General features: G+C 42.2%; 1 protein-coding gene across 1 annotated transcript in view; it reads right to left on the reverse strand.

Annotated features, from left to right (window-relative positions):
• Positions 1 to 11,600, reverse strand: part of mis18bp1 (MIS18 binding protein 1) — a 101,378-nt gene extending 89,778 nt beyond the window's left edge. Inside the window, exons 1-2 of the mRNA XM_086002923.1 lie at positions 11,532 to 11,600; positions 2,596 to 3,330 (exon numbers count right to left, since the gene is read on the reverse strand). Of these exons, the coding sequence (XP_085859049.1) occupies positions 2,596 to 3,181 (586 nt within the window). The 5' untranslated portion in view covers positions 3,182 to 3,330; positions 11,532 to 11,600. The remainder of the gene's footprint in view (positions 1 to 2,595; positions 3,331 to 11,531) is intronic.

Consider the following 11,600-nt stretch of genomic DNA (forward strand, 5'->3'; position numbering starts at 1 on the left):
AAAGTTTTAAAGAACATTAGAAATAGGAGGAGTAGGCCATTCGGCCCCTCGAGCCTGCTCCGTCAAGCAATATGATCATGGCTGATGATCTACCTCAACTCCACTTTCTGCACTGTCCCCATATCCCTGGATTCCCTTAATATCCAAAAATCTATCGATCTCTGTCTTGAATATACTCAACGACTGAGCCTCCACAGCCCTCTGGGGTAGAGAATTCCAAAGATTCACCATCCTCAGTGAAGAAATTTCTCCTCATCTCAGTCCTAAATGGCCGACCCCTTATTCTGAGACTGTAGCCCCGGGCCCCCACGTCAATTACAAGAGAAATGCAGGGAACAGCACCAACCGCTGAACATGGCCCTCTGTGATCTCACAAAGGCCTTCGACACTGTCAACCATGAGAGATTATGGAGTGTCCTCCTCAAATTCGGCTGCCCTCAAAAGTTTGTCACTATCCCCCGCCTGCTTCACGACAACATGCAAGCCGTGATCCTGACCAACGGTTCCACCACAGATCAATTCATGTACGGACAGGGGTCAAGCAAGTCTGTGTCATCGCACCAACGCTCTTCTCTATCTTCCTTGCTGCAATGCTCCATCTCACCCTCAGTAAGCTCCCCACTGGAGTAGAGCTAATTTACAGAACAAATGGGAAACTGTTCAATCTCCGTCGCCTCCAGTCCAGGTCCAAGGTTATCCCATCCTCTGTTGTCGAATTACAGTATGCAGACGACACTTGTGTCTGCGCTCACTCGGAGGTCGAACTCCAAACCATCATCAACACCTTCACCGAAGCGTACGAGAGCATGGGCCTTACACTAAACATCCGTAAGACAAAGGTCCTCTACCAACCTGCCCCCTCCACACAGTACTGCCCCCCGATTATCAAAATCCACGACAAGGCCTTGGACAATGTGGACTACTTTCCATACCTCGGGAGCCTACTGTCAACAAGGGCAGACGTCGACGACGAAGTCCAACACCGCCTTCAGTGTGCCAGTGCAGCCTTTGGTCGCCTGAGAAAGAGTGTGTTTGAAGACCAGGACCTCAAACCCGGCACTAAGCTCATGGTCTACAGAGCAGCAGTGATACCTGCCCTGCTGTATGCCTCAGACATGGACCATGTACAGCAGGCATCTCAAAGCACTGGAGAGGTACCACCAACGCTGCCTCCGCAAGATCCTGCAAATCCATTCTCACCATTTAAAAAATACTCTGCTTTTCTATTTTTCCTACCAAATTGGATAACTTCACATTTCTCCACATTATATTCCATTTGCCATGTTCTTGGCCACTCACTTAGCCTGTCTATATCCCCTTGAAGCCTCTTTGCATCCTCCTCACAACTTACATTCCCACCTAGCTTTGTATCATCAGCAAACTTGGATGTCCTGGTACACGAATCACTGAAAGTTAATATGCAGGTACAGCACGCAATTAGGAAAGCAAATGGTATGTTGGCCTTCATTGCAAGAGGATTTGAGTATAAGAGTAAAGACGTCTTACTGTAATTATATAGGGCCCTGGTGATATTACATTTTGTCCCCTCATCCAAATCATTGATATAAATTGTGAATAGCTGAGGCCCAAGCACTGATCCTTGCGGTGCCCCACTAGTTACAGCCTGCCAACCCGAAAATGACCCATTTATTCCTGCTCTCTGTTTTCTGTCCATTAACCAATCCTCAATCCATGCTAGTATATTACCCCCAATCCCATAAGCCCTAATTTTGTTTAATAACCTCTTCTGTGGCACCTTATCAAATGCCTTCTGAAAATCCAAATACTGTACACCACATTCACTGGTTCCATCTTATCTATTCTGCTAGTTACAACCTCAAAAAACTCTTAACAGATTAGTCAAACACAATTTCCCTTTCATAAATCCATGTTGACTCTGCCCAATCCTATTATTATTTTCTAAGTGCCCTGTTACCACCTCCTTAATAATAGATTCTAGCATTTTCCCTACTACTGATGTCAGGCTAACTGGTCTGTAGTCCCCGTTTTCTCTCTCCCTCCTTTCTTAAATAGTGGGGTTACATTTGCTACCTTCCAGTCTGCAGGAACCATTTTAGAATCTATGGAATTTTGGAAGATGACAACCAATGCATCCACCATCTCTATAGCCACCTCTTTCAAAAGCCTAGAATGTAGGCCATCAGGTCCAGGTGATTTATCGGCTTTCAGTCCCATGAATTTCTCCAGTACTATATTTTACTAATTTCTTTTAGTTCCTCATTCTCGCTGGACCCTTGGTTCTCCACTGGTTCCGGGACACTTTTTTGCGTCTTCCGTGAAGACAGACACAAAGTATTTGTTTAATTAATTTGTTAAATGTTCTCTTGTACTAAATTTCAAACCCATCCAGCTAAATAATAATTAAGTATAGACATTTAGATTTAGTTTTTGTTATTAAAATGATATATAGGACAAGATCTGAATGTCTCATCAATGTGTGTGCACCAGTACATGTTGCTGAATACCAGCAGCTGGCTTCAGTGACAAATTAACCAAAATATAATCTACTAATCAGAAGATTAAATATGCATAGCCCTGGATCATAGTCAATATTTAATCAATATCAGTTCATACCTGTAAAGGTGTTTTTTAAGATGTGTCCATTCACAGATTCAACAGGCCATTGGCCAGCCCCATTTAAACCAAAAGTTGTTTTTTGGGGCGTTTGAAGATGGTGATTTTCAAGTATCGGACGATGGTCACAGTGAAGTTTGCCTTTCATTCTTTGGAACATTTTGGCAGGACTCTCAGAGGCCACTTGGTTGATCAATTTAGATCCAACGGGATTTAAATGAGACTTGACATAACTCTGATTTAAATGTACACATGCTGAGGCTGAATCAGAGTCCATTATGTCACTGAGCTCAGGAGAGATGACATTAAACGTCCCCTCCTTTTCCAGCAATGTGGACTGAAGTTGACCATTTATTTGACGATTATGCTCAGTTTTTAATGAGATTAAAGTGAGTGTTGCTGGAGGAACGGGGTTGATAACCTCTCGTTGAGTATTTGCTGAACCAAACTGAAGTTTACGTAACTCTTTTAGTGGGGTACCGTTTGGAATTTGGTGAAGAGGTACTGTTTTCCAGGCTGTTTTCTGTTCTTTGTCCATTTCAGTATTTTTGAGAACTTTCTTCTTGCATGGAGTAACAGACACCATACTGAAAATATGATTATTTTCCTTTTCACTTCCACTGCTCGTCACTTCGGGAATTTATACCTTACACATGCATCTGTAAATGATCAAAACACTAACCCTATGTCTCAAAAACTTGATATCCATGTTGGATGAAAAATCCATTATCTGTGCTGTAAAGAAAACAATACTTTTAGTTACCTAGCAAAACTACCTAATGCTTCCTCAAAAGCTTTTCCCAATTACTGAAATCCAGCAATACTTAAATCATTTTTCATTAACACAATTACATAATATTAAAATGATTAAAAACGGAACACTGCCTATATGCTAATAGGTAAGTGACGATAAGTAGACTGATTAGTACGAGAACAGGTGGAGTGTTTTAATAGTTATTCCCAACTTATTACAGTACAGATGCTTATTTCTAATCACATTTTCCACTCAATTAATATAATAAAGTCAAAAGGCAGCCAGTAAGCCCCATCAAGCCAACCCCATCCACAGTAGAACATGGTTAATCAGACTTTTTCTTACTCCTCCCACCCATCAGTTGACCCTTACTTTAAGGAACAGTAGGTTATTTCCCACGCTCCTAAAATCAAATCAAGCAGTGCTGTTAATATCTCTGTAACCCTCAATTCTGCTCAACAGGAATTGATCAGCTTTCTTTTAAAATTAATTGATCTGAATTAACTTTTTTTCTGGGAATCTATCCTGTGGGAGAAAATAAGAGTTAATGAGCCAGCTATCGAAACTGTTACCCATAATGATCTGGGACGATGGGTAATTTTGTTATGTTATTTCAGACTTCCAACAGGCATCACAAGCTGATGAGAAAACCAGTGTTATTTACATAGTATAGGGCTGTCTGGTATGATTCCTATGTTCAGTGGCTGATAGCTGATCTGAGTAGTCTATGGTCAAACTTCCAGACTATAAAGGCTGCAAAAGAGCAAAAGGGGATGGTGAAGGTCAGTTAATAATGGAGGTCTCATTGTTACAGCCCCAACCTTCGGGGTTATGTAATCATATTACTAGATATTGGGTAGTACAGCAAACTCCTGAACATAAGGGACACAGGTTCTGCTTACGGAAATGACCAGTGTCATTAAGCCCGAGACAATATCTAAGGCGGACCTGAAATTTGCAATAAAGATATAGATAAGAAAGTAAGGAAGCTAATTTAATGTGAAATTAGCTTAGGATTAAAGGACACAAAATTTACAAGCCTCAAGCAAAGTCAGAGATTAGAAACTTATGCCATATTCCTTCTTGTTTCTCTTTATACATTAAAATTAAAGTTTGAAGCCATCAAATCACTATGCACATTTTTTTTCAAATTTTCAAATTTTAATGCAAATCATTCTGATGCCATAAAGATGCTTTCACAGATACAGAAAATATAGCAGTGAGGAGAAATTTTAAAAATGCTTAAGATATAAAAATTGCCATAAAATCCATGTCCTGTTGCGGCAAAAATTTTAGGTGTAAATTTACAGCCCGTTCAGGACTGGCGTAAATTTACATGAGCTGCATTTTTGCATTGGAGGGGGGGGAATAGAGCTTTATTGATAAGCGACAGAGGATTTCAACGGAGGTTTTGGTATTGGCATAAGAGAGAGGAAAATCGGACATAGCTTAAAAAACTGGTGTAAGTCACTTATGCCCAAATTTTCTCGATCCACCGCTGAACATCGGCACGACGTGTATTTATGCTGTTGTCTCGGCACAAGTTTTCAGGAAATTCCAGGTCATATTGATAAACCTTCCAAGTTTATAATACATTCAAAAACCTTGGGATACAGGAAGTTAGATTTACAAAGAAATCTCCACTGCTGCTTATATGAAGGCTGTGATTGGCTAAAAACTCTGAGTTATTAAAGTGCCTCATCGGGGGACCCCCAACTGAATTTGAATGTAATGTTCAGCCAGTCAGAACACTGTGTTCAGGAAAGTGTGCTATAAAATAATTCTTAAAAGTAAAATCATGTACACTAGGAACTATTCTTTACTATTAGAATAATAATGCAGTAACTATTAAAACGTTCTTAATCATCAATAATCACATTAATGCGGCTAAAAGTCGATCTTGAAATTAATTAGAACTTCTGGAGCTTTAAAATCTAGCACTACATTGAATTTAAATAGTCAGCTTTGAAAACAAAATAACTGAAAAAATTATTTTGTCTATATTCAATATTAACTTGTTATTTTGCATTGCAAGCGTCAACATACAAGGGGTTAAAACAGGATGATCACAGGCTCATTTCTCATCGAGGAAAACACATCAGTTCAGTTCCAGACAAGCTGACTACAATATCGTTCATAAATAAGGATCATTAAGTCAGCCTTTGTCAATTTAATTTTTGGGTTTCCCCATTTTTAGTATAAGGGAGAAAATCAGTTGGGGGAGGGGGGGCAGGGGGGAAAGAGAAAAATCAGGTAAATTCGTAAAAAACCCTGTAGAAACAATTGTTATTTCGAACATCGTTAATATAGTACTCAAGAAAATAAACCAGAGGCTGAAGAAAAAGGTAGCCAATCTAAATGACAACCCACAATTATTTGCACAATTCATAGATTCTTAACAATTCACCACGTAAAAAAAAAAATAGCATTTAATCAGTGGAAATTGGTGAAGATGGATTTAAATAATCCCTACTCATAAATGCAAATCGGTAAGTTTGAGGACTATCATAAATTCCAGGCGTCAAATGGTCAATTGTTTCAATGACAAACATCCTAAGTCACTGCTGAATGACTATTTGTTCTAATGTATTCATGAAAGCTGCAGTTGTTTGTTCACAAGAGAAAGGCCATTCAGTTGAACTCAATTCATCCATCCAGAAAAATAACAAAGTTCCCCCATCATGTCATCCAATTGTTTCTTAAACAATTCCAGATGCAGTCTGACCAGAACACCATCAAGTTTAATCCCTTCCTCCTGACTTATATTCTGTTTTGGTTATGTAGGTTAACATTGTGTTGGCTTTGTTGCTTGCTTTTCTGCCTTGGTTGAGCATTCTCAGCAGTATTGAGGCCTTTAACATGGTTGACCACACCATCCCTCTCCACCTTGGGTGGGACTGCACTCGCCTGGTTCCAATCTTATTTATCTAATCGTAGCCAAAGAATCACCTGCAATGGTTTCTCTTCCTGCTCCCGTACCGTTATCCCTGGTGTCCCCAAGGATCTATCCTTGGCCCCTTCTATTTCTGATCTAGATGCTGCCCCTCGGTGACATCATCCAAAAGCAGTGTCAGTTTCCACATGTACGCTGACAGTGCCCAGCTCTACCTCACCACCACCTCACTCAACCTCTCCACTGTCTAAATTGTCAGACTGCTTGTCCGACATCTAGTAGTGGATGAGCAGAGATTTCCTCCAACAAAATGTTGGAAAGACCGAAGCCATTGTCTTTGGTCCCCGCCATAAACTCCGTTCCCCAGCCACCGTCCCTAGCAACTGTCTGAGGCTGAACCAGACTGTTCACAACCTTGGTGTCATATTTGACCCCAGGACGAGTTTCCGACCACATATCATCGCCATCACTAAGACCACCTATTTCCACCTCTGGAACATTGCCCGATTCTGCCGCTGCCTCAGCTCATCTATGCTGAAAACCTCATCCATGCCTTTTTTTTACCCCTAGACTTGACTATTCCAACGCACTTCTGGCCAGCCTCCCATGTTCTATCCACCGTATTTGAGGTCATCCAAAACTCTGCTGCCCTTGTCCTAACTCGCACCAAGTCTCGTTCACCCATCACTCTGGGCTCATTGCTTAACTGGGAGCCGATGTAGGTCAATGACTCTATTTTAAAATTCTCATCCTTGTTTTCAAATCCCTCCATATCTCTGTAATTTCCTTCAGCCCCACAACCTCCCACCTCCCCCACCCCTGAGATATCTGCGCACCTCTAATTCTGGCCGCTTGAGCATCCCCGATTTTAATCGTTCCACCATTGGTCGCCGTGTCTTCAGCTGCCAAGGCCCCAAGCTCCCTAAACCCCTCTATCCTCCTTTAAGACGCTCCTTCAAACCTACCTCTTTGACCAAGTTTTTGGTCATAGAAACATAAAGATAGGAGCATGAGTAGGCCATTCGGCCCCTTGAACCTTTTCTGCCATTTAATGAGATCATGGCTGATCATCCAAATTCAGTACCCTGTCCCTGCTTTCTCCCCATATCCCTTGATCCCTTTAGCCTTAAGAAATATATCCAACTCCTTCTTGAATATATTTAATGAATTGGCCTCAACTGCCTTCTGTGGTAGAGAATTCCACAGGTTCACCACTCTCTGGGTGAAGAAATTCCTCCTCATCTCTGTCCTAAATGGCTTACCCCTTATCCTTAGACCGTGACCCCTGGTTCTGGACTCCCCCACCATCGAGAACATCCTTCCTGCATCTAGTCGGTCTAGTCCTGTTAGAATTTTATACGTTTCAATGAGATCCCCTCTCATTCTTCTAAACTCTAGCGAATACAAGCCCAATCTCTCTTCATACATCATTCCTGCCATCCCAGGTATCAGTCTGGTGAATCTTCGCTGCACTCCCTCCATGGCAAGAACATCCTTCCTCAGATAAGGCGACCAAAACTGCACACAATACTCAAGGTGTGGTCTCACCAAGGCCCTGTACAACTGCAGCAAGACATCCTTGTTCCTGTACTCGAATCCTCTCGCTATGAAGGCCAACATACCATTTGCCTTCTTAACCGTCTGCTGCACCTGCATGCTTACCTTCAGCGATTGGTGCACAAGGACACCCAGGTCTCGTTGCACTCCCCCTTTTCCCAATCTATTGCCGTTCAGATAATAATCTGCCTTCCTGTTTTTGCCACCAAAGTGGATAACCTCGCATTTATCCACATTATACTGCATCTGCCCAATCACCCAACCTGTCCAAATCATACTGGAGTTTCTCTGCATCCTTCTCACAGCACACACCCACCTAGCTTTGTGTCGTCTGCAAACTTGGAGACATTACATCTAGTTCCCTCATCTAGATCATTAATATATATTGTGAATAACTGGGGTCCTAGCACCGATCCCTGCGGTACCCCACTAGTCACTGCCTGTCACTCGGAAAAATACCCGTTTATTCCAACTCTTTGCTTCCTGTCTGCCAACCAGTTCTCTATCCAAGTCAGTACCTTACCCCCAGTCCCATGTGCTTTAACTTTGCACATCAATCTCTTATGCGGGACCTTATCGAAAGCCTTCTGAAAGTCCAAATACACCACACCCACTGGTTCTCCCTTATCTATTCTACCAGTTACATCCTCAAAAAATTCCAGTAGATTAGTCAAGCATGATTTACCTTTTGTAAATCCACGTTGACTTTGTCCGATCCTGTCACTGTTTTCCAAGTGCTCTGCTATTACATCTTTTATAATGGACTCTAGCATTTCCCCCACTACCGATGTCAGGCTTACCGGTCTATAATTCCCCGTTTTCTCTCTACCACCTTTTTTGAATAGTGGGGTTACATTAGCTACCCTCCAATCCATGGGAACTGTTCCAGAGTCTATAGAATTTTGGAAGATGACCAGCAATGCATCTACTATTTCTAGGGCCACTTCCTTAAGTACCCTAGGATGTAGATTATCAGGCCCTGGGGATTTATTGGCCTTCAATCCCGTCAATTTCCCTAACACCATTTCCCTACAAATACTGATTTCATTCAGTTCCTCCCTCTCATTAGACCCTATGTTCCCCAACATCTCTGGGAGGTTATTTGTGTCCTCCTTTGTGAAGACAGAACCAAAGTATGTATTTAATTGGTCTGCCATTTCTTTGTTTCCCATTATAAATTCCCCTGATTCTGACTGCAAGGGACCTACGCTTGACTTCACCAATCTTTTTCTCTTCACATATCTATAGAAGCTTTTACAGTCAGTTTTTATGTTCCCTGCAAGCTTACTCTCATACTCTATTTTCCCCTCACCTGCCCATATATCTCCTTATGTGGCTCGGTGTCAAATTTTGTTTGATAGCACTCGTGACATGCCTGGGAATGTTTAGGTGAATCAAAGGGATATGTTGAGCGGGTGGCAAAGTGTAGTTGAGGTCAAAGATCGGCTATGATCTTACTGAAAGGCAGAGCAGGCTCGAAGGGCCATATGGCCTACTCCTGTTCCTAATTCTTATGTGCTACTACGTAAAGACTCTATGTAAATACAAGTTGTTGGTTGAGTCGACTAAGATATCTGAATCCAGGTCATTTCCTTAAATTAGAGACAGCAGTGGCCCCCCCACCCCTGCAACTCTGACATAACGCCACTAACAAGTACGTGTTTCCTACCAGTCAGCCAGTTTCTTATCCAGTCCCACAGTTAACACTGACCCTCCATAGCTTTAAGCTTATCCAATAGTTTTTCAGGTGGGATTTTGTTAGAAGCCTTTTGGAAGAAAAGCTACACCATCTCATAAGGATCTTCAGTCGACTTGGCTAGTCACTTCACTAAGTTCCTGAGGAAATTGGTTAGGCAGGGTCTTCCCTTCTGAATCCATGTTGACTGCTGTTTACTAGGTTATTATTGTACAAATAATCCTCAAGTTTGAACCTGATAATTGATTCCATTGTTTTACACATAATGGAAGCAAGACTACTGGGTCTGCAGTTGCCATTTATATTTTGCCACCCATTTGAATATGATCACTAGACTGACCTATTTCCACTCTACTGGTATTTCCCAGGTGTTCACTGACTTCCTCAATGATTATTAGTGCCTAACAAATAATATCCATAATCTCCCTCAGCATTTTGTATGAATACCATATATTTATTTTGAGCACGTTAAAGGATTTCCATCTCACACATTAAAGTTATTGATGTTACTTAGGATATTTCTGTTTGGGGTGGGCATGTTGCTCCTGTCTTCCCTTGTGAATAATGGGAGGAAGTAAACATCAAGAATATTTACTGTTTTGGGCTCCTCAGTTTCAAGCCCATTTGCATTTTAAATGTTTTTCACCTCATCTGACTGTCCTTATGATTGCAGACCAAAACAAATTTTGACTATTTCATGTAGCCTCAGCTGCTATGCTTTTAGCTAGATCGCTCATTGCCCCTCTGATCACCCATTCAACAGGTTTCTACAATTTCTTGTATTCATCTCAGTGAACCCTTTTCCCTTGCAGTACTGTAGTGGCCCATTTGTCCGCTTTCTCTTATTTTTAATGACATTTAAAACCATATTTATTTAGTTTGAGGGCATTGATTTGCATTTATATCTTTATCCTTGTTGCTTTGTTCCAGTTTCTGAGGGCAATTAAAGGATGGACTCCAGCCTGGGATAGTGGCTTTGATTGCCAGCTATTTCAGGTCTCTTAGAAAGAGGGTAGGGCCACTGATTGACTGGAGCCCTCTATGATAGACATCAAAGGGAGGCAGCTGAGACTTCCTCTTCCAGAATCAGTGACCAGTTAGGGCTGTCTGTTTTACAAGTTTGTTTAGCAAAGCAGGTATGCTAGCATATAATTATGATGACAGGTAAAGTTCTGGTTTTTAAGGTCCATGTTTAAAGAGAAAGTGAGTTGCATATGTTGATGTATAAAGCACATAACCATGTTTAACTGTGTAATGATCATTTATGTACCTGATGTAAATAAAACTGATTCAAAGCCTGTCTCAATTTGGTGTGTTTATCCGGTTCAACAATCAAATGGAGAAGAATTCAGATAGCAGCACTTTGTGCATTCCAGTAGCCAAAGTATAGAGTTGCGTTATATATTACAAATCCATGGGTTTTCCGATGGTTCACCAACATATTGGTCAAGAAAAGGTGCACTCTGCACCATAGATGATGAAACGTTTGCTTAATGGAGTGACTTATGACACTGAGCCCAAGAGAACATCTAGTGTAGTAACCCCAACAATGGGGCAAGTCAACCCTCTGTGGCAGACTCAGTAAGTCAGATGCCTGAACGAGTCAATTCTGAAGCAGTCCAAGGCAGTGTGCGGGTGACTGAGCAGCCAGCCCAGCTCACTGACCTGAAGGAGTGGACCGGTCACCAGGAGCTGGGATTCTTCCTCCCACTCTCAGCTCCAGATAACCGCACCAAGTCAAAGCCCCCCCAACCCCCGTAACTGGCTCGGGTCATCCATGCCTCGATGCAAACGGAACTATTCCAACTTTTCTGGCTGTGTTTTCTCTCCAATGTTTGTTGCACTGAGCGCGGGCCCGGAGCTGCGCGAGCGGCTCGCGCCCCTCTCCAGCTCCAAGCTGCGCCCCTCACCCCGCCGCTCCCTAGCCGTTTGATCAATGTAATTTCCCGCACGTTCGTTCTCACTCGCTGCCCGGGAACCTCTGCCATGCGTCGAGTCCGGGTTCATCATAAATTAGTCTGACAGCCGCTACTCACCAACCCAGCCGCCGCCGCGCCCGCAACCATCATTTCAAACCCCCGCAAAAGACGTTAGCAATTTTCGAA

The sequence above is a fragment of the Somniosus microcephalus genome, chromosome 12, assembly GCF_052327205.1.
Source record: "Somniosus microcephalus isolate GS21.2 chromosome 12, FLI_Smic_1.0, whole genome shotgun sequence".
Taxonomy (NCBI): Eukaryota; Metazoa; Chordata; class Chondrichthyes; order Squaliformes; family Somniosidae; genus Somniosus; species Somniosus microcephalus.